The following is a 22,646-nucleotide window of genomic DNA, read 5'->3' as shown; positions in this document are numbered from 1 at the left end:
GGGAGCGCACCGCTGAGCGCCGGGTCGGGCGCTGCGGAGTCACGGAGGCGCCGCCGGTGCAATCGCTGCGTCTCCAAGGTAAGCGGACGTGGGGCTCGGTCCTGCGGGCGCGGCTCGGGGGCCACCCGGGGGCGCAGACTGGGCCCGTCAGCCCCAGCAGCCACCTGAGCCGCAGCCCCTGCCCCCCGCGCTCACCCGAGCCCCCTTCCCGGGCCGTCCCGCGTGTCCCGGCGCCCCCAGATTAGGATGCCCGGAGTTCAGCGCAGGGCGCTCGGTGCCCGGAGGCGGCAGGGAGGTTTCGCAAAGGCCGCGGGCGGGGGTCACCGTCCGCCGCGCCAGGGACAGGTCTGTCACCGTCTCCGGGCCCTGCGCCTGGCGCTTTGGCCTTTCTTCGCTGTGGGGGACGCCCCTGCAGCCTTTCCCTCCAGGCCCTCCCCAGCCCGGGACTCGAACCGTTTCCCTATTCCCAGGCCTAGGGGGCCGCCGCCAATGTGAGGCGTGGGAAATTAGGGCGTGGTGGGCTGGAATGAAGCCACAGCCCACAGCGGGTTTTGAGAGATCCCGGGCCATAGAAATGGCCCAGAATGAGCCGTCTCGGGGTCCTGACACCACCGGGTCCCGGCAGGTGGGGGTGTCAGACCGTCCCCCGCAGAGCCTCGGGCTTCCCCGGGCCTTGGCTACCGCCCACGGGCCTGTGGCGATGGAGAGGCGCTGCCGGGACACCTTCCCGCACCCCTGGGAGCAGCGCCCGAGGATCTGAGGAGCCCTTTATTCTGCGGTTTCGGTTACGTAAACGGAGCCGAGGGAGGTGAGAAGCGCGTCCCTCCCTGGCCGTGGCGGGGCTGGTGTTTTGATGAGGGTTTAGGGGCTGCTGTTTTGATGGGGTTTGGGGGCTGCTGTTTTGATGGGGCTTGGGGGGCTGCTGTTTTGATGCGGGTTTGGGGGCTGCTGTTTTGATGGGGTTGGGGGCTGCTGTTTTGATGCGGGTTTGGGGGCTGCTGTTTTGATGGGGTTTGGGGGCTGCTGTTTTGATGGGGGTTGGGGGGCTGCTGTTTTGATGGGGTTTGGGGGCTGTTTTGATGGGGTTGGGGGCTGATGTTTTGATGGGGTTTGGGGGCTGCTGTTTTGATGGGGTTGGGGGGCTGCTGTTTTGATGGGGTTTGGGGGCTGGTGTTTTGATGGGGTTTGGGTGTTTTGATGGTGGTTGGGGGGCTGCTGTTTGGATGGGGTTGGGGGGCTGCTGTTTGGGTGGGGGTTTGCGTTCCCTCTCAGTGTCACCGCTGATCCACCTGGCATGTTTATTGGCTCTTCTGCGTGCAGGGCCCCTGGGAGACCCATAGAGGACTGGGCCCCTCAGCCCACCCCGGCCACCCCTGCCCGCCCGACTTCTCTGGGGGAGAGGTCTCCCCCCGCGCCCAGCCAGCCCCTGCCCCTGGCAGGTGACCCAGCTCGCTGTGGCCTGGGACTAGGAGATGGGGCTGGACGGAGGCCTGGAAGGGGCAGGAAGTGGAGGGGAGTGAGGCAGCTGCAGCCTGATGCCGGCGCCTTGAACTGGGCTCTCGCGCCTGTCAGCAGCTGGGTGCCAGCGCCTCCCCACCACGTGATCCTCGGAGGGCCTGTGGGGGAGGGGCGGGCTCCAGGAGCGGCTGCAGAAGGCGAGCTCCAGGAGGGTGTGTGCGTTTCCCGGGAGGGGTCTGCAGCTTTCATGGTTTCTAATGGGATCCCTGATTCCGAAAGGCGCCGGCATGAACTCGCTCTGCATCTTCACAAAGCATGAAGTCACGGGGACTGGACCGCGTGTGCGTGGAGGAAGCTCCCTGGTCACTGGCTGCATTTTCATCTTACAGCTGGGGTTGGTCCATCTTCCCGAATTCCCTGAAGTTTCAATACATGTTTTAACGATTATACAAGGTTATAAATGCTCATTGTGGAAATGTGCATAGAAATGCTCATAGAAATGGTCTAAAAGGGGCTTCCTTTTGACCCCTCTACCCTAATTTGCAAGCCTCACACTGGCAGTGGCTGCCCTAGGCCTGGGAATCAGTCAACAGGGTTCCTGCCTCGGGCTGGGCAGGGTCTGGAGGGAGGGGCTGCAGGGGGCCTCCGTGGGCACAAAGGCCAAAGCGCCACATGCAGGGCTTGGGAGAACTTCCTAAAGAAAATTAGGATCACCCATCGCAGATGGAGACTGGGGACCTCTCTGGAGAGCAGGCAGTCTGTTCCCTCCCAGGCCTGTGGGAGCCACTCCCTGCAGAGGACGCTGAGAATTAAAAGCTTCCTTGGGAGACGCCGTGCCAGCAGAGAGCCGAGTCTATTTATAGCTGGTGGTGAGACAGGAGGACTGTGTGAGAGGGATGCCATCTGGGGCTCTCGGGGGCCCCAGGCCAGTGCTGGTCAGCGCCCTGCAGTACCTGGCCCAGCCTGGTGCCCTCAGGCAGAAGTGCCTTCGGGAAAACACTCTGGGTGAGGAGAGTCAGTCATTGCCTCTGCCTGGGCTGGGGGAGCCAGAAGGCTGCGCCCAGGAGGGTTGCGGCCGGGTGTCAAGTCCATCTGAGCCCACAAACCCTCAGCCAGGAGCCAGGATCAGGCAGCAGAATCTACACACGCCTAGTTCCTACTGCTGGAGCAAAAGGTGTTTCCTGGGAAGGAAGGGGTGGAGCTGCGTGGGTCAGGCCCAGCCACATCTGGGGCTCAGACCTGGTCCCCGGCATCCACGAGCCAAACCCCAAGATGCCCTGCATGGATCCTTCTTCTAGGGAGACCACCTTCTTCTTGGTGTGTGTGTGTTAGGAGGTGGCACAGGGCCATAACCCACCGCATGCCCCTGATATGATCTTCCACCCAGGGCAGCCCCCATCCAGGGCAGCCTCCACCCAGATGATCCCCCACCCAGGGCATACCCCACCCAGATGATCCCCCACCTGGATGATCCCCCACCTGGGGCAGCTCCCACCCAGGTGATCCTGCACACAGTAGAACACCCACCCAGGGCAGCTTCCACTCTGCATCTCCCACCCATGGCACCCCCCACTCTGATGATCTCCCACACAGGGCTTCCCTCCTAGGGCATCAGCAACAGATATCCCCCTAAGGTGACATCCTCCTCCCAATACCTCTACCTCCCAGAGCTACCCCCTCCCAGAGCCACCCCCTAGGCCATTCCTTCCCCAAGGCTCCACCACCCAGGACAATCCCCACAAGGATTCCCCACCCAGAGAATCCCCCCCACCTAGGGTATCCTCCCCACATGGCATCTTCACCCAGGGCACTCCCCCACCCAGGGCACCACCCCTCCCAGGGCACCCCCCCACACCCAGCACATCCCCCTCACCCAGGGCATCTCCCCACCCAGGGCATCTTCCCCACATGGCATCTCCACCCAGGGAATCCCCCCCAACCCAGGGCATCTTCCCCACATGGCATCTCCACCCAGGGAATCCCCCCCAACCCAGGGCTTCTTCCCCACATGGAATCTCCACCCAGGGTATCCCCTTCCCCAGGTAATCCCCCTCCCCAGCGTATGCCCACCAGGGGATTTCCCCCTCCCCAGTGCATCCCGCCCCCTAGTGCATCCCCCACCCGCAGGGTTCTTCCACCCAGTGCTTCTCCCTCCCTAGGGCTTCCCCTGCCCAGGGCTTCCCCATCCTGGGCATTTCACCTCCAGGCCGTCTCCCCGCCAGGGCCTCCAGGGCACATCAACTCAGCAGCACCTCCTCAGTGGGGCAGCCCCTCCCCAGCGCTGCAGGGCTCTGCCTGGGAATGGCTTTGATTGGCCCTGCTGGATCCAGGGGAGGGGCGGGTTCTGTGGTCTGCAGCCCCCTGGAATCACGCCTGGGGAAGGGCAGCACCCCGCAGGAAAGTGGCACGCGGTTCTCAGAAAAAGAATTAAGAAAAACATCAGCTGTCCCTAAATCTTATTTCCTTATCGCAAATTAAGACTGTTCTGGGTTCCATGTTGCTCCTTTAACTTAAGCACTACTTAATTGTGAATTGTGATTTAATGTCTGAATGTCCAAATGCGTGACTTTCTTTGGGGAAGAAATATAAAAAATCTTTCAAAAGAGTGGAAGCAGGCAAAGCTTTCTGTCTTTTCATCATACCAGCTGCCTTCTGCAGCCTCATCCGTTCAGAAAGCTGGGCTTCTCCCTTCCATCGTGGAAGGGTGAGCGCCTCCTCTGAGGACCCCAGTTGTGCTGACGTCGTTGAAAAGTGAGGTTCTGGAAGGGAAGGGAGGTTCTTAACCTTTCTTTAAGCCCAGCGGTTAAGGCCACCTGGAGCCCTTTCCCCGTTCAGCGTGGCTCAGGGAAGGGATTGGTGCGTGCGTTCCTCCGGGCCGGCTCTGTGTCCCACGTCTGACTTCTTGGCATGATCAAAGGTGCCCACCCATGTGGGCTCCACGTGATCCCCCAGTGCGCATGGCGTCACAGACCACATTTCCCAGATTCCATAACCTGTAACCCCAACCTGCTCATTTGTTCACAAACGTCCAATGTGACCTCTGCCCAGGGAATGCCACCAACAGCCGCACCTGCCAGGCCACTTCACATACCCGCTGCCTCCCTCTGGCCATCAGTCATCAGTCAGTGGGGACAGGAGCAGCGAGCACCCGTATGGGTGAGGAGAGAAGCCATTTCTCTTACTGTCTCCTGTCTCTGAAGAGGAGGAGGAAGTAAAATTTGAAAAACAATAGAAATGAAGTCAGTGGCAAGACCAGCAGGTGCCACTGATGACCAGGCCTGAGGTTAAAAGATTAACCCCCCACTCTAACCACATGTGCTCTCAATCTATCACGACCCTTTCACATGGAACCCCTTAGAGTTGTAAGCCCTTAAACAAGCCAGGAACTCTGTCTTCAGGGAGCTCAGCTCTTAAGACGTGAGTCTGCCGACACTCCTGGCTGAATAAAACCTCTTCCTTCTTTAATCGGATGTCTGAGGAGTTTTGTCTATGGCTCGTCCTGCTACATGGGGTCTGGATGTGGATTCAAACCCAGGCCCTGGCCCAAGTGCCCTCACGTCTGACACAGGCGAGCTCCCAGCACCCTCTGCGTTGTCAGGAAGTGTGTGACACACCTTCCTGGCCCACAGTGGTGTGCCAAGTGTGCTTAGCTCACCATGCCGATGGCTGCCACTCGCCGTTCACCCGCTCACACTGGATCCCCGCCCAGAAACAGACCAGGTCAGTCCCACCCACTCAGCAGTGCTGCTGGTACCTAAGGGCCAGGGAGCCATGTCCAGGCCTCAGCCAGCCCCAGGGACCTGACCCAGCCCCTCCCCCTGAGCCCAGGGCACCACTGCACAGCCACCTGCATCTCCCACCCATGGCGTCTCACAGGTGACCTGGCCACCGTGGCTGCTTCTGGGGCGTCCGACCTCTCCTGTGCACACAGCCCCCGCTTCTCCTAAGGCTGCCCAAATGCCGGTTTCCTCTGCTCCTGGGCGGGGTGGCACCTCTGCCTTCTCAGTGCCAGAGGAGCCTGGGCCATGGGCGGAGCCACTGGGGTGAAGCTCATCTCAGCCTCACCTCCCACCAGGCTTGTTCCTGCCACCTTTGCCAGTGCCCACGTGTCCCCAGGCCGCCTGCTGTGAGGGCCCCAGCTGGCACCTGGCACAGTCCACCTGCAGTTCTAGTGCCAGTCGTTGTGGGCTGCCTCTCTTCGTGTTCCGGGAGCGGGATGGGGTCTTACTCACTGTCTGTTTTCTCATCGAATCACCAATTCCTGAGCACTGTGCTCTGGCTTTGCCTGTGTTTTTAACGTTTAACCAGAAGCCGCGCAGTGGGCACTCTGCCGTGCCGGCTCACCGTGGTCAACAGTGTGCGCGAGTGTCCATCCACACTGCATCGAGGAGCCCCAGGCGCTCGCGCTCATGCTGCCCACACTCTCGCGGGGATGCCCGCTGTCCCTCAGACCACCATGTTGGCAGCAGGCGCCTGTCCACGCGGTTTCCCTTTCTTGGCAACTAGAGATGAAGCTGTCGTGGGCATTCCTGGGATGTTCTTTGGGGCACGTGGGCAGGAGTCTCTTGGGTCAATCTGGAAGTGGAGCCGTTGGATCCGGGATCATGTGTGTCTTTACATTCATCAGATGATGCCAAGCAGTTTCCAGAGGGGTCGAAGCCATTCACCCACACAGTTTCCTGTTGGCCCGTGTCCTTGGTGGCACTTAATGCCACCACAATGGGGATTAGGTTCCAGTGTGGATTTTGGAGGGGACGAATTCAGCCTGTAGCACCTTCTCCTCTTCTCTGTGTGTCTTCTCTTCTGCCTCTTCTAGGTAGAGACACTCACCATTGGATTTAGGGCTCAGCTATGGATAATCCAGGATGATCTCATTTCCAGATCCTTTCTCCAAACAAGGTCGGGTTCACAGGTTCTGGGGATTAGATGGGGCCACCGTTGGCCCAGAGCTGGCCTGGTCCCAGCTGCCTGCAGGTGCCCTGGAGCTGGAGCCCCGAGGGCAACCCACGGGCAGTGACTGGCCTGGGGTGGGGCACGGTCCTCGTGCGTCTGGCGCTCAGTGAAGCTGCGCTGGATGAGGGACCAGCCCCTGGTTCTGCCGTGTCCTGTAACCTGCTCTGCCCCTTGTGAGAGCCCCGGCTGTTTTCTCCTGTAACCCACTGTGCCTCCTGTGAGAGCCCCAGCTGTGTTCTCTAACCTGCTGTGCCCCCCGTGAGAGCCCTGGCTGTCCCCACGGGAGGTGCCTTTAAAGGAGGCCTGTCCCACCACATCTGCAGCCGCCGAGTCTCGGACGTGGTTGATGGGATGAGCCAGCCAGGATCTATTTTATTCCGTTTTGGGATGCTCCGTTGGCGGAATGTCCTGTGTGGTGCTTTAGGGAAAGGTGTTGGCGTGGGTGGTGGGCACTGGCTGGGGATGTGGTTTAACTCTCACTTGGGCCTCGGACAGCCGTCTCAGACCAGGATGAGTCTCTGCTGCAGTGTCCTTTGCAGAGTCCGGGAGCCCCATTGCACCTCCGTCCCACGGTGGCCATTCGGTGGCAAAGTTGGTGCCCACAGCCCCGATGACTCACGGAGGTGTGTGAATAAGGGTCTTTGTTCAGGCGCGTCCCCACACGAGATAAGACCACAGAATGCGGCCCTGAGTTTGAAGCATCCCAGAAGGTTCTTTTCCTCTGACCCGCACGCCCACCACTGTTCTGGGTGCTCACAAAACCCACCATTGCTTCTGGGAATTTCCCAACCGCTCCTCCTGCCCAGCGTCCCCTGCTGCACAGGCCCAGTGGAAACACAGGCCAGGCCTGTGAGCAGCTCCTGTTTCAGACAAAGAAATGGTGTCAGCGATAAAACGGGAGACTTTTCCTGGCTGGACACCTGACCCAGCCCTTCTACCCCCAGGATCCTGACCCCAGGTGGCCCCGCCCCCACCGGGATCCTGCCCCCACGCGGCCCCGCCCCCGCCGGGATCCTGCCCCCACGCGGACCCGCCCCCACCGGGATCCTGCCCCCACGCGGCCCCGCCCCTGCCGGGATCCTGCCCCACGTGGTCCTGCCCTGACTGGGTCCTGCCCCTGCGTCCTCCGCTGGGTTGGCATCTGCATTTTCGGTGCCTTCCAGGAAAGGGGTGAATGGGAGGGGCCTGAGGCCCTTAAGGTCCTCAGTGTAGGCAGCACCTCTGGATTTTTTTCCAGCTGTTTTGGGAGAATCTGTGGGATCTCAAGGTCAGCAGGGGCCACACTCAGGACCCCCAGGATGACAGAGCCACACTTTGGCCATGACTGGTGCTGAGAACTCCAGATCTGAGAGGGCTCCTTGAGTCCCAGGGTTGGGACATGCACCTGTGTCCTCGGCACCGACCCTCCCACCGGCTCTTGTGTCTGTGGGCCGAGGCCACGTTCAGCTCTCAGTGCAGTGCTGATGGCCACCTGGCGTCCCGGCCCCTTGGGGAAGCGGCTGTCATGCGGAGGCCAGCACCTCACTCTGAGTCCTTCAGGACCTGACTGTGTCTCACCATGCGTGGTGGGGAGGCGGCCTCGGCAGCCCCGCCCTGTGGCGTAGCCCTGCGTCTCCAAACCCTCCCTGAGCGGCACCCCTCAGTCTTCTCAACCCCATGGCCCAGCCGCCTGCTCTGGGGGTGGGCGCCTTGCAAAGTCCAGAGGGCGTCCCTGCGCCCCGACTCCGGTGCCCCCACCACTGCCTCAACCCTGCACACCCGCAGTCCCCTCCCCTGGCTGGGGCACCGTGGGCTCGGCAGGCCCAGGGCACCTGGGCAGAGCATCCTCAGGTGCCCCCAGGGCCACCACGCACACCCCCCCCAACCCAAAGCTCCATCTATGGTCAGAGGCTCTGCACTGGGGTGGGAGCGGCTGTCCCAGGACCACTGTGGACCCTCCCGGAGGAAGGCGTCCCGTCACAGACCCTGGGGAAGGTATGGTCCTGAGGTGTCCCCCAGAGCTGCAGAGCGGGCATCCACAGGAGGGGCAGTGGAAAAGTGTGGTGGTGGGGAGGACCCAGGATGGGCTGTGATGCTGCCAGTCACACCCTGAGCCTGCTCGGCCTGGAGCCTCTGGCACCCAGCTCAGCTCCCACCCTAAAGCTGCTGGCTTTATCTAGCTTAGGGAGTTCTTGGCCCAATGACGGCAAGTGGGCAAGGCCTTGCTTGGCTCCACTCTGCCTGGCAGCTGGACACCCATGCCTCCAGGGCAGCTGGCTCTGAGGGTCTGAGGGGCCTCACGCCCAGCCCCGGGAGGGCCTGCCCATCTCAGCCCTTGCCATGTCGCCCTGGGAAGGCCTGCCCGTCTCAGCCCTTGCCACGTCGCCCCGGGAGGGCCTGCCCATCTCAGCCCTCGCCACGTCGCCCCAGGAGGGCCTGCCCGTCTCAGCCCTCGCCACGTCGCCCCGGGAGGGCCTGCCCATCTCAGCCACATCCTGGTGCTCGTTGGTATGGTGGGTCTCCTGGGCTGCGCCCAGGTCAGCTGGGACATGGCCCGGGTGACACCTTTCTCCTCTCCTTCCTCCACAGCAACATGGCTGACAAGGCGAAGCCCGCCAAAGCTGCCAACAGGACGCCCCCCAAGTCCCCAGGGGACCCCTTGAAGGACCGGGCGGCCAAGAGGCTGTCGCTGGAGTCGGAGGGTGCCGGTGAGGATGCAGCAGCGGCCCCCGAGCTCAGTGCCCTGGAGGAGGCCTTCCGGCGCTTTGCGGTGCACGGGGACACCAGGGCCACTGGGAGGGAGATGCATGGCAAGAACTGGTCAAAGCTGTGCAAGGACTGCCAGGTGATCAACGGCAGGAACGTGACGGTCACCGACGTGGACATCGTCTTCAGCAAGATCAAGTGAGTGCGCTGGGCTCACGGGCCGAGGGACCTGGCTCATGGGGTCTGTAGGCTGGTGTTGGATCCGACAGATGGTCCATGATAGGCCACCGACCCTGTTCCCGTGGCTCCTGCCACAGATGGTCTGTGTGGTGGTGGAGCCCACTCAGCTGACTGCACTCTCCATTCTGGCAGAAGACGTTCTAGACCCAGTGTCTCCAATGGAAACAGAGCACAGGCTGTCTGCAGTCTCAGGTTTCCTACTAGCCCTGATAAGAGAAGTAGAGCAATGCAGGTGACATTAATCCCGGCAGGTTTTATTTCACCTCTCAACATGTAGTCTGTAGAAAACATTAACTTGAACTTTATGTTTTTTTTTCATATTAAGTCTTCAAAATGCACATAGGATGGGATGTAAAGAATGCTGAAGTGGGGGCATTTCAGAGGCGTCTGCTTCTGTTTGCCTGCACCTGGTGGGAAGCTGCAGTGGTCTGCGTGGCTTGCGTGTTGGGATGTTGTGGTCTGCGTGGCTTGCGTGTTGGGAGGTTGTGGTCTGCATAACTTACGTGTTGGGGGGTTGTGGTCTGCGTGGCTTGTGTATTGGGAGGTTGTGGTCTGCTTGGCTCACGTGTTGGGAGGTTGTGGTTTGCATAGCTCACGTGTCGGGAAGTTGCTGTGGTCTGTGTGGCTTATGTGTTGGGAGGTTGTGGTCTGCATGGCTTGCGTCTGTGTGGCTTATGTGTTGGGAAGTTGTGGTTTGCATGATTCACGTGTTGGGAGGTCATGTCTGTGTGGCTCACATGTTGGGAGGTTGTCTGCGTGGCTTGTGTGTTGGGAAGTTGTGGTCTGTCTGGCTCGTGTTGGGAAGTTGTGGTTTGCGTGGATTGTGTGTGGCTTTCAGTTGGCATCAGCCGGTGGGGCAGTCCTGGAGACTGAGCCCTCACCTGGAAGGCTGCCTGTGCAGCGCCTCCAAGCTGTTCTGACCTCCAGCGGGATTTGTGGAGCCTGGATCCATGGGTCCCACTGGTTCCCATGGTGACATTCCACCTGTCTCCCCTGGCTCTGTTCAGGCACTTATGGCCATGATTGATTATAGGGGATGGGCGCCAACAGCAGCAGAGGGACAAGAGCGTGGGTAACGTCCGAGGGAATCCAGTGTGAGGCCCAGATCCGCTCCCAGCAGAGGCACATGGGACGTGCTTAATTCCCAGGAGTGAGCTGTGAGAACACGTGTGAAATGCCCACTAGGGAAGCTCATCAGAGGCTTGGTGCCCAGGGTCACTGGGGTCTGGTCACAGGGCACCCCCTTGCCAGGCAGGTACCAAAATCCAGACCCCAGAGGGAAGGTGAGCTTTAGCATAAACTGCTCTGTGCCTGTCGTTGGAGCTGTGAACAATCCCTAGCACGGGGCAGGGGACCCCAGACGCCAGCCGTGAGTGGCCTCGCCTTCCAGGAGACCCTGGCCCCAGGCTGCTGTGACAGCACTTTTCTGCACAGCGGCTATTTTTCTCAGCGCTTCTGAGATTTTGACCTTATTACTACTTTTCAGCAGCTCGGTGCTGAAGTGCTGTGGTGTGTTAGTCTGTCCTCACACTGTTGTAAAGAACCACCTGAGACTGGTCATTGGTGAAGAAAAGAGGTTTAAGTTCCTCAGGCTGGCTGGGAGGCCTGGCTGGGAGGCATCAGGAAACTTAGTCATGGTGGAAGATGAAGGAGAAGCATGCGTGTCTTCACATGGCACAGCAGGAGAGAGTGCAAAGGGGGAAGTGCTTTTAAACAACCAGATCTCATGAGAAGTCACTCACTATCGTGAGAACGGAGAACAGCAAGGGGGAAATCCATTGCCATGATCCTTCCACCAGGACCCTCCCCTAACATTGGGAATTACAGTTCAACGTGAGATGTGGGCGGGAGTACAGAGCCAAACTAGATCATTCTGCCCCTGACTCTTCTCGAATCTCTTGTGCTTCTGACATTGCAAAACACAGTCATGCCCTCCCAACAGTGCCCCAAAGTCTTAACTCATTCCAGCATTAACTCAGAAGTCCAGAGTCTAAAGTCTTATCTGACACAAGGCAAGTTCCTTCTGCCTGTGAGCCTGTAAAATCAAAACCAAGTTAGTTAATTCCAGGATACAAATCGGGTACAGGCATTGGGTAAATAGACCCATTCCAAGAGGGAGAAATCAGCCAAAACAAAGGGGCTGCAGGCTGCAAATCTGAAACCCAGCAGGGCAGTCATTATATCTTGAGGCCCCCAAATAATCTTCTTTGATTCCTTGTGTCACATCCAGGCCACACTGATGCAAGGGATGGGCTCCCACGGCCTTGGGCAGCCCTGTCCTTGTGGCTCTGCAGGGTACAGCCCCTGTGGCTGCTTTCCCGGGCTGGTGTTGAGTGCTTGCAGCTTTTCCAGATGACATGGTGCAAGCTGTCAGATGTACCATTCTGGGGTCTGGGGGATGGTCGCCCTTTTTTCACAGCTGCACTGGACAGTGCCCCAGTGGGGACTCTGTGGGGTGAGGGCTCCAACCTCACATTTCCCCCCTGCACTGCCCTAGCAGAGGTTCTCCGTGAAGGCCCCGCCCCTGCAGCAGACTTCTGCCTGGACACCCTGGCTTTTCCATACATCCTCTGAAATCTAGGTGGAGGTTCCCAAACCTCAGCTCTTGCCTTCTGCCTTCCCACAGACCCAACACCATGTGGAAGCTACCAAGGCTTGGGGCTTGCACCCTTTGAAGCATTGGCCCAAGCTGTGCCTTGGTCCCTTTAGCCATGGCTGGGACACAGAGCACCATGGCACCATGTCCCAATGCTTCAGAGAGTATTGGGGCCCTGGGCCTGGCCATGAAACCATTTTTCCCTCGTAGACCATCAGGCTTGCCTGAGCAGGGACTGTGCAGAGGTCTTTGAAATGTCTCTGAGGTATTTTCTCCATTGTCTTGGCTATTAACATTTGACTCCTCTTTACTTACGCAATGTCTGCAGCCTTCTTGAATTCCTCTCCAGAAAATGATTTTTTTCTTTTCTACCACATGGCTGGGCTGCAAATTTTCCAAGCTTTGACACTGTGCTTCAAATGTCAGTTCCAGTTTTAAATGTCAGTTCCAGTTTCAGGTCATTTTTTTGTTGATGCAAGTGAGCATAGGCTTTTAGAAGCAGCCAGGTCACCTCTTGAACGCTTTAGTGCTTAGAAATTTCTTCCACCAGGTGCCCTAAATCATCTCTCTCAAGTTCAAAGTTCCACAGATTTCTAGAGCAAGGCCACAATGCTGTCAGTCTCTGCTAAAGCATAGCAAGAGTGACCTTTGCCCCCATTCCCATTGAGTTCCTCACCTCCATCTGAGACCACCTCAGCCTGGAACTCACTGTCCATGTCACTATCAGCATTTGAATCACAGCCATTCAGCAAGTCTCTGGGAAGTTCCAAACTTTCCCTCATCTTCCTGTCTTTAAGCTCTCCAAACTGTTCTAGCCTCTGCCCATTACCCAGTTCTACAGAGCATGTCTGTAGTCACCGTTCTTACACTTTGTCTGCTGATTCCCTGATCTCAGCTTTGAGTCTCCCCTGGTTTGGGCTGTGTTTTCCTGCCCCCTTGTGTGTGTGGGAATCATTTACTGGATACCAGGTGGAGTTTGTAGTTGGCGCCGTCGGGTGATGGGTCTGCTTACACACCTTTGAGACCTGGCGGCCTTTGTTCAGAGTTTGAGAAGTGGCTTAGACTCTGTGGGACCTTCCCCAGACATTGTCAGGGTAAGCCCAGAGCCACCCCGGAGGAGGGTGAAGCTGGTCCCCTGTCCGGCTGCACCTTTCCCAGGACTTGACTGGAGGCCCTGGCTGGTGGGGCTCAGGTGACCACAGACCTGCGTACAGGCTCTTGGCATGTCTGGTGCATGGTCCAGGCGTGGGCTGGGAGCTCGTCCTTTCCACCTGCCAGTTGGACGTTCTGGGTCCCGGATGGCTGTGGCTTGGAACCTGCTCCACAGTGAGCTGGGTGGGTACCAGGGTCTGCAGGCCTCTCGCACCCTCCATCCAGCTGTCTGGCCTTTGTGTGTTGAGGACAGGAGCCCGCGCCAGGCCCATCCTGGGTTGTGGCCACATCCCTCCACAGTGTCTGTGCGTGACATGACTTGGTCTGTGCAGTGCTGGGTCTTGTCTGATGCTTTGCTGGAGCAAAGGACCCTGGGCGTCTGCCTTCCCTTCGCTCACTGCTAAGGGTAATGTCTGTCCTCCAGGCCTGTCCGCCTGTCTGCCGTGAACTCGTCCACTCAGCTTCCAGAGCAATTATTGTCCTGAGCAGAGAGGTCAGATCTGGATGGACAGTGCACAGAGGCTCCCGAGTGCTGGAGAACTGTCAGGTAGGCTTTCCTGCCCCTTCCCCGTGTCGTCCTGGGCACCTGCCCCAGCCCAGCTGTTCCTCGTACTTGCGTACCTCGTGTGTGCCCCTGACAGACAGGATGTCCATGGGCAGCAGACCTCTGGCCACTGCAGGTTCCGGGCACCAGAGTGAGACCCAGCAGGATTCAGCCGGCAAGAGGGCCCCTGACTGTGGGCAACTTCCTCACGGTGGGGGTCCTGGAGGGGCTCCTGCTAACAGAAAGGGGTGCATCCCTGTCCACCTTCCCATCCTCATCCCCAAAGGCAGCGTCAGCAGCTGACCCACATCGGAGGCATTCAGATAGGAGTCAGTGGAGACCCCCAGCTGACAGGAACTGGAAATGCCTTGAGTGCTGAGGGAGGAGGGCTGCAGGGACGGGAGGGAGGAGGGCTGCAGGGACGGGAGGGAGGATGCCCTTCAACACACTTGCTGGCCCTTCTCAGGAGAAACCCTTCCTTGGCGTGGGTCATGGTGAAACTGTGCCCTGAGTTAAGCCAGTGACCGAATTCCTGAGCTCACAGGACGGCCAATGAAACAACTTGCTGAAATGCTGAAATTCCCTCCACTTGTGAGACTGAGAAGAAACGCGCCGAATTCAGTCAGAGCCACGGTGGCTGACGTCTTTGCTCAGAACCAGCTGCGGAGGTCCCTCCCTGGGCTCCTCCTAGGCTGAGTACTCTGGGGTCGCAGTCTTCCTGGCTCCTCCTAGGCTGAGTACTCTGGGGTCGCAGTCTTCCTGGCTCCTCCTAGGCTGAGTACTCTGGGGTCGCAGTCTTCCTGGCTCCTCCTAGGCTGAGTACTCTGGGGTCGCAGTCTTCCTGGCTCCTCCTAGGCTGAGTACTCTGGGGTCGCAGTCTTCCTGGCTCCTCCTAGGCTGAGTACTCTGGGGTCGCAGTCTTCCTGGCTCCTCCTAGGCTGAGTACTCTGGGGTCGCAGTCTTCCTGGACGTTGCCTGTTGGTTGTCGGGTTTTAGGTGGTTTTTTTTTACAGTTGTCTTGCTGCATTTTGTTGCGGACCACAGTGCATTGCAATCCTAGTCAGCTCAGGGGCTTTCAGGTATTTGACTTTGGAGCTGAGTAGCTGGGCAGACTGATAACAGACAAAGCGAGCTCTTTTGCAGGTTAGTAAACTTTGATCTTAGACTAAACTTCTTTGGTTCAGGTGAGGGCAGCTAAGCAGGTAGGAAGGTGGGGAAGGAGAGGCCGACAAGCAGGCATCGGCAATCCAAGCAGGGGCCTAGGACATCCTGTTTTTCTGTAGTTTGCTGACCTAAACCGGTTCAAGGCACCTTGTCTTGGAAATAGACCACTGCATGCATTATTTCACCAATGCCCGAGTCCATTTCACGCTTTCCCTCCTCCTCATGCCCCTTTGTCCCCTCATCCTCCCAACTGCCATGGCTTTATGAGGCGCCCTGGGTTTAAGGAAGGAGACCACTACTACTCCTGCTGCCCTCCTCCCCCCACCTTGCCTAGTTCCAAGACGAGAGGAAAGAGAGAAAGCAAAAAGTTAGAAAGAAACAAAAGTAAGGTAAATAGCCAGACAACCTTGGCACCACCACCCAGCCCTAGGAGTTAAAAAAAGTAATAATAATAACATCAACCCCTGACCTAAACTGCTTGTGTTATCTGTAAATCCCAGACACTGTATGAAAAAAGCGTTGTAAAACTTTTTGTTCTGTTAGCTGATGCATGTAGTCCCCGGCCATGTTCCCCACGCCTGCTCAATTTATCACGACGCTTTCACGTGGACCCCTTAAAGTTGTAAGCCTTTAAAAAGGCTGAGAATTTCTTTCTCGGGGAGCTCGGCTCTTAAGACGCAAGTCTGCCGACGCTCCTGGCCGAATAAAAACCTCTTCCTTCTTTAATCCGGTGTCTGAGGAGCTTTGTCTGCGGCTCGTCCTGCTACAGGTTCCGTGGCTACCGTGTCGACCAGGGCGGCCCACCCACCTCTCACTTTGGTCTGGAGTGAGCGAGAGCGACGCTGCTTTTCTCTTGCTCTTCAGCCTGGACCTGTGATGTGATTGGCGTGAGAGGGAACTGTGGATTCTGGCGGTAAGGAAAGTGGGGGCTTACTTTCCCGTGTTCCCAAAAGGCAGATGCAATCCCTGCACCCTGAAGGAGTCAAGCAGTAAAGGCGACACAGCAAGACCGTCGGGGACTCGGGCAATGAGGATTTGTCTCCTAAGGGGCCTCAGAAAAGGCCGTTTCCGCTGTGTGGAGTACAGGAATGGAAGGTTTCACCAGGGTGGAGTGGCTTCCAGAGGGTCCCCGTGGAAAAAGCGTGGCTGAGCAGGCCCAGAGGGGGACGAGGACACATTTGGGGGGCTGGAGGAGAGCGAGGACATGTCAGGGGGGCCAGACTGTCATAAGGGCAGGGACAGGGTGAGGCCGACTCAGGGACCACAGTGTCATAAAGGCAGGGACAGGGACGAAGAGGACAGACTTGGGGGACCATGGTGTCATAAAGCTGGGACGGGCCAGGACAGACTCGGGGGACCTCGGTGTCATAAAGACAGGGACGGGACCGGGACAGACTCTCGGGGCCTGGTGTCATCAAGACAGGACAGGGGAGCAGGACAGACTCGGGGGACCACGGAGTCATAAACGTAGGGACAGGGCCGGGACAGACTCTCGGGGCCTGGTGACATATACAAAGATGGGAACAGGAAAGGCTCAGGAGGCCATGGCATCTTAAAGACCTGATAGGGTGGGATGGGCACCTGTGGTCTCTGGGGTGCGTGTCAGGGGCTGGTCCTCGTGCAGAGACGGATGGAGGCCCAGTCTGAGAAGGGGGCCGTGTCCACATGCACAGATGGGGGCAGACGGGAGGCGCCTGGGGTCCACCACACAGGATTGCGCTGCCGGTCCCGGTGCACGACAGCCAGTTCCCCGGGCTTCAGTCCAGTTGCCAGTTGTCATAACACGGGGGGCCCATCCATCCTCAGTTGTGCTCACTTCCTGAACCCAACATCACAAGTCTTCAGTGTCACGACTCACAGATGCGCCTTTCGCTTGAATTGTGTGTGGGAGTGTGTGTGCATTGTGTGGTGTGTGGGGGAGTGTGAGCATTGTGTGGTGTGTGTGTGCATTGTGTGGTGTGTGTGGGAGTGTGAGCATTGTGTGGTGTGTGGGGGAGTGTGAGCATTGTGTGGTGTGTGGGGGAGTGTGAGCATTGTGTGGTGTGTGGGGGAGTGTGAGCATTGTGTGGTGTGTGGGGGAGTGTGAGCATTGTGTGGTGTGTGGGAGTGTGTGTGCATTGTGGGGTGTGTGGGGGAGTGTGAGCATTGTGTGGTGTGTGTGGGAGTGTGAGCATTGTGTGGTGTGTGGGGGAGTGTGAGCATTGTGTGGTGTGTGGGAGTGTGTGAGCATTGTGTGGTGTGTGGGGGAGTGTGAGCATTGTGTGGTGTGTGGGGGAGTGTGAGCATTGTGTGGTGTGTGGGAGTGTGTGTGCATTGTGGGGTGTGTGGGGGAGTGTGTGTGCATTGTGTGGTGTGTGGGGGAGTGTGAGCATTGTGTGGTGTGTGTGGGAGTGTGTGTGCATTGTGGGGTGTGTGGGGGAGTGTGTGTGCATTGTGTGGTGTGTGGGGGAGTGTGTGTGCATTGTGTGGTGTGTGGAGGAGTGTGAGCATTGTGTGGTGTGTGGGGGAGTGTGTGTGCATTGTGTGGTGTGTGGGGGAGTGTGTGTGCATTGTGTGGTGTGTGGGGGAGTGTGAGCATTGTGTGGTGTGTGTGGGAGTGTGTGTGCATTGTGGGGTGTGTGGGGGAGTGTGTGTGCATTGTGTGGTGTGTGGGGGAGTGTGTGTGCATTGTGTGGTGTGTGGAGGAGTGTGAGCATTGTGTGGTGTGTGTGGGAGTGTGTGTGCGTTGTGTGGGAGTGTGTGTGCATTGTGGGGTGTGTGGGGGAGTGTGAGCATTGTGTGGTGTGTGTGGGAGTATGTGTGCATTGTGGGGTGTGTGGGGGAGTGTGTGTGCATTGTGTGGTGTGTGTGTGCACGTTGTGTGGTGTGTGTGAGAGTGTGTGCGTTGTGTGTGGGGGAATGTGTGTGCATTGTGGGATGTGGGGGGGAGTGTGTGTGCGTTGTGTGGTGTGTGGGAGTGTGTGTGCATTGTGTGGTGTGTGTGGGAGTGTGTGTGCATTGTGTGGTGTGTGTGTGTGCGCGTTGTGTGGTGTGTGTGAGAGTGTGTGCGTTGTGTGTGTGGGAATGTGTGTGCATTGTGGGGTGTGTGGGGGAGTGTGTGTGCGTTGTGTGGTGTATGGGAGTATGTGTGCATTGTGTGGTGTGTGTGGGAGTGTGTGCATTGTGTGGTGTGGGAGTGTGTGTACATTGTGTGGTGTGTGCAAGTGTGTGCATTGTGTGGTGTGTGTGTGGGAATATGAGCATTGTGTGGTGTGTGGGAGTATGTGTCCATTGTGTGGTGTGTGTGAGCATGTGAGCATTGTGTGTTGTGTGGTATTTTGTGGGGGGTGTGGTATGTGTGCAGTATGTGGTGTGGTGTGTGGTGTGTGGTTTGGTGTGTGGTGTGCGGTGTGTGGTGTGTATGCAGTGTGCTGTGTGTTGTGTGTATTGTGTGGTCCCTGTGTTGTGTGTGGTTCATGTGTAGTGTGTGATGTGTGCATGTGTGGTGTGTGGAGTGTGATGCATTTGTGGCTGGTGTCTGGTACGTGTCATGTGGTGCATGTGCAGTGTGTGATTTGTGTGGTGTTTGTGTTTTGCTTGTGTTACATATGTGTGTGCAGTGTGGCGTGAGGTGTGTGCGTGTGGTTTGTGTGGTGTGTGGCTTGTGGAGTTTGTTGTGTGGTGTGTGGTCTGTTTTGTGTGTTGTGTGGTGTGTGCGTGTTGTGAATTGTGTGGTCTCTGTGGTGCGTGTTTTGTGGTATGTGGTGTGTGTGGTGTATGAGCTGTGTGATGTGTAGTGTTTGTTGTGTCTTGTGTGGTGTTGTGTGTTGTGTGGTTTCTGTGTTGTGTGGTTTGTGTTGTGTGTGGTCTGTGTTGTGTTGTATGATGTGTGTGCTGTGTAGTATGGTATGTGGTGTGTGGTGTATGTGGTGTGTGGTGTGTGTGGTCTGTGTTGTGTGTTGTGTGGTGTATGTGGTGTGTATTGTGTGTTGTGTCATTTGTGTTGTGTGGTGTGTGTGTGTTATGTGGTCTATGTAGTATATGTTGTATGGTGTGTGGTCTGTGGTGTGTGGTGTGAGTTATGTGGTGGTGTGTGTTGTGTGGTGTGGTGTGTGTGGTGTGTGGTCTGTGCAGTATGTGGTGTGTTGTGTGGTCTGTGTGGTGCGTGGTGTGTAGTGCGTGGTATGTGGTGTGGGTTGTTTGGTCTATGTGGTATGTGGTGTGTGGTTTGTGTGGTATGTGTTGTGTGGTGTGTTGTGTGTGGTGTGGTGTGTGGTCTGTGTGATATGTGGTGTGTGGTGTGGGTTGTGTGGTGTGTGTGGTGTGTGGTCTGTGTGGTATGTGGTGTGTTGTGTGGTCTCTGTGGTGCATGGTGTGTGATGCGTGGTGTGTGGTGTGGGTTCTATGTGGTATATGGTATGTAGTCTGGTATGTGGTGTGTGGTCTGTGTGGTTTGTGTGGCTTGTGTTGTGTGGTGTGTTGTGTGTGTTGTGTGGTGTGTTGTGTGTGGTGTGGTGTGTGGTCTGTGTGGTGTGGTGTGTGGTGTGTTGTGTGGTGTGTGGCCTGTGGTGTGGGTTGTGTGTTGTGTATGCTGTGATGTGTGGTGTGTGTGGTGTGTGGTCTGTATGGTGTGGTGTGTGGTGTGTTGTGTGGTATGTGGTGTGTGGCCTGTGGTGTGGGTTGTGTGGTGTGTTGTGTATGGTGTGATGTGTGGTATGTGGTCTGTGTGGTGTGGTGTGTGACTTGTGTGGTATGTGGTGTGTGATGTGTAGCGTGTGGTGTGGGTTGTGTGGTGTGTGGTGTGGGTTGTGTGGTGTGTGGTCTGTGGTGTGTGGTGTGGGGTGTGTGGTGTGTGGTGTGGGGTGTGTGGTGTGTGGTGTATGGTGTGATGTGTGGTGTGTGGTCTGTGTGGTGTGGTGTGTGACTTGTGTGGTATGTGGTGTGTGATGTGTGGCCTGTGGTGTGGGTTGTGTGGTGTGTGGTGTGGGTTGTGTGGTGTGTGGTCTGTGGTGTGTGGTGTGTGACCTGTGGTGTGCGGTATGTGACCTGTGGTGTGTGGTGTGTGGTGTGTGGGTTGTGAATGTGCTCACAGGCCACGGTGGTATCGAGGCTGAGCGTGGGCCTGAGGGGAAGGAGCTGTCCTGGAGTCTTCCCTGGCTGTTGTGAGGTCCGTGCCCCCGACTCGCTGTGTTCCGTGGGGTCTGTCCCCTCAGCTCGCTGTCCTCCATGGGGTCTGTCCCACTCACTTGCTGTCCTCCGTGGGGTATCTCTCCCCGGCTCGCTGTCCTCCGTGGGGTATCTCTCCTCGGCTCTCTGTCCTCCGTGGGGTATCTCTCCCCGGCTCGCTGTCCCCCGTGGGGTATCTCTCCCCGGCTCGCTGTCCCCCGTGGGGTATCTCTCCCCGGCTCACTGTCCTCCGTGGGGTCTGTCCCACTCACTCGCTGTCCTCCGTGGGGTGTCTCTCCCTGGCTCACTGTCCCCCGTGGGGTCTGTCCCACTCACTCGCTGTCCTCCGTGGGGTATCTCTCCCCGGCTTGCTGTCCTCCGTGGGGTCTCTCCCCAACTCGCTGTCCTCTGTGGGGTATCTCTCCCCGGCTCGCTGTCCTCCATGGGGTCTGTCCCACTCGCTTGATGTCCTCCATGGGGTATCTCTTCCCGGCTCACTGTCCCCCATGGGGTCTGTCCCACTCGCTCGCTGTCCTCCGTGGGGTATCTCTCCCCGGCTCGCTGTCCTCCGTGGGGCAGGTGCGGCCCCTGCTGCTGGGCTGCTCCGCTGTCCTGGGCCGCACCGAGATCCTGTGAGGAGATGGCTGTGTGCTGGCCAGCATGGAGTTCCCACGCCCCCGCGCGTGGCTCCGTGGAACAGCGCGACCCCAACGCTCCGCGCCTGCGGCCGGTGGTGCAGGTTCATGGTTCTGTCGTCTGTCACTTAGATTTGGTTTTGTTTTGGATTTAATTTAGATATAATTTTAGATTAATTTGCTCACCATGTTTTATCTGTGATAATTTATTTGATAGAGTAAATCTCTAAATAATTCTTTTTGGAAATGATTAATGGTTGGTGTACTTTGAATATTCACACATTCCGAAAGAATCTGTTTTGTCTCAAACTTTGATTATCCTTTGGCCAGATGCATTTTAGATTAAAATGCTCTCAGAACCTGAAGAATTGCTCTACGTCTAAAAAACGGATGCAGTACAATTTGCAGGTATCCATATATTGTAATGAATCTCCCTCGTGTTTTCTTCTGAGAACACTGCAGGATTTTTTTCTACATCCTTGCCGCTCACATTTTCACCGGTGTGGATGTATTTCTTTTTCCAATCATCCTTTCTGGCCCTTGTGCACAGTGTGGACCTGAAGCCTTCAATCTTCTCAGAGTTCTTCAGTGTTTTCTTCTCTCACAGACGCTCTACCTTCCTCTTCTGAAAGCCTGACAGATGCACAGGGTCAGGCTCCAGGCTCCAGGCCGCTGAGCGATTCCTCTCTCCTCCTCTCTGAGATCTGTGGTCCTTCCTGGATGTGATCGTCCGGGTTTTACCAATGTGATTTTTGGCAACATCATTTCTGTTTCTTGGCACTTTCATTTGGGTTTTGTTTTTAATTGGGAATTGTGTTTTTAATGTACAAGATTGTCTTTCTGTGTTTCTGTTTCCTTCCTTAGCACCTTGGACTTTTCTTTCCCCCTCCCCTCACCTCCCCTCCCCTCCTTTTCTTTTCTTTTGAGATGGAGTCTCCCTCTGTTGCCCAGGCTGGAATGCAGTGGCACAATCTTGACTCACTGCAGCCTCGACCTCCCAGGTTCAAACAATTCTCATGCCTCAGCCTCCCGAGTAGCTGGGATTAGAGGCATGTGCCACCATGCCCTGCTAATCTTCATATTTTTAGTAGAGACGGGGTTTCGCCATTTTGCCCAGGCTGGTCTCGAACTCCTGACCTCAGGTGATCCGCATGCCTCGGCCTCCCACAGTGCTGGGATTACAGGGTGAGCCCGCGCCCGGCCCAGGCACCATGGTCTTGTTTCACAGCTGTGAGTCTCTCGGGTCTCCCTGAGACATTCTTGTGTGGCTCAAGCCCCAGGGCCCTATGGCCCCGCATCCGCCTGGCGTCACATTTGGAGGACCAGGGAGGAGCCCCAAAGGCAGCGCAGAGCCACTGAATCGTGGACGTTCACGACTGCAAGGAAGAAGAATTGTGAACTAGTTCTCAGTGTCTCTCTTCCCAAAGTAGTACATGTAATACCAACTTCATTTTCTGAAGGTTTTTTCCCAAAGAGACAATAAGGGCTTTGCACGAGGCATAACGCGGGGAGGCTTCCTAACACTCCTGTTGAGACCGCCCAGCCCCTCCAGATCCCCCACCCCATAGCAGCCATTGAGTGCCTTTCACTCCCCCTCCCTCCCTCCCCTGACGCCACGTCCCTCCCTCCCCTGACACCACGTTCCTCCCTCTCCTGACACCACGTCCCTCCCTCCCCTGCCTCCCTCCCCGCCTGACTGGCCAGGAGCCGCCGCAGTGTGCGTTCAGAACCTCGCAGCCACTGCCCACCTGGACAGGCCCCAGCCCCGTGTGGCTGGACGGGCTACCCTGTCCTGTGGAAGGGGAGACACACAGGACCCCGTGAAGTGAGCTCTCGGGTCCTGCTCCTCTGGGAAGCTCAGGGAGGCTTCTCGGGGATGATCTGGGAGATTTCAGTGTTGCAGCAGTTAGTATCGGCTCAGGAGCTCTTCCAGCATTGCCTCAGTTTCTCTCAGGCGCACCCCTCTGCTCCGTGTGGCCTCTTTCTGATGTGGGTTTTCCTCTGGCACCTGGGGAGTCTTGGGTGAGCCTGTGTATTCGTGAATGGGTTCTGGGACCTATCACTGTGTGGGGGC

General features: G+C 57.4%; 1 protein-coding gene across 1 annotated transcript in view; it reads left to right on the top strand.

The window, feature by feature from the left end:
* Positions 1 to 581: 581 nt before the first annotated feature.
* Positions 582 to 22,646, top strand: part of LOC144341373 (uncharacterized) — a 53,296-nt gene continuing 31,231 nt past the window's right edge. The window contains exons 1-2 of the mRNA XM_078004587.1: positions 582 to 808; positions 8,980 to 9,294. Coding sequence (XP_077860713.1) covers positions 585 to 808; positions 8,980 to 9,294 — 539 coding nt within the window. The 5' untranslated portion in view covers positions 582 to 584. The remainder of the gene's footprint in view (positions 809 to 8,979; positions 9,295 to 22,646) is intronic.

This window comes from Macaca mulatta, chromosome 6 (assembly GCF_049350105.2).
Source record: "Macaca mulatta isolate MMU2019108-1 chromosome 6, T2T-MMU8v2.0, whole genome shotgun sequence".
Lineage (NCBI taxonomy): Eukaryota > Metazoa > Chordata > Mammalia > Primates > Cercopithecidae > Macaca > Macaca mulatta.
The sequence above is the reverse complement of the archived record's forward strand: the minus strand, read 5'-3'. Positions and strand labels throughout refer to the sequence as shown.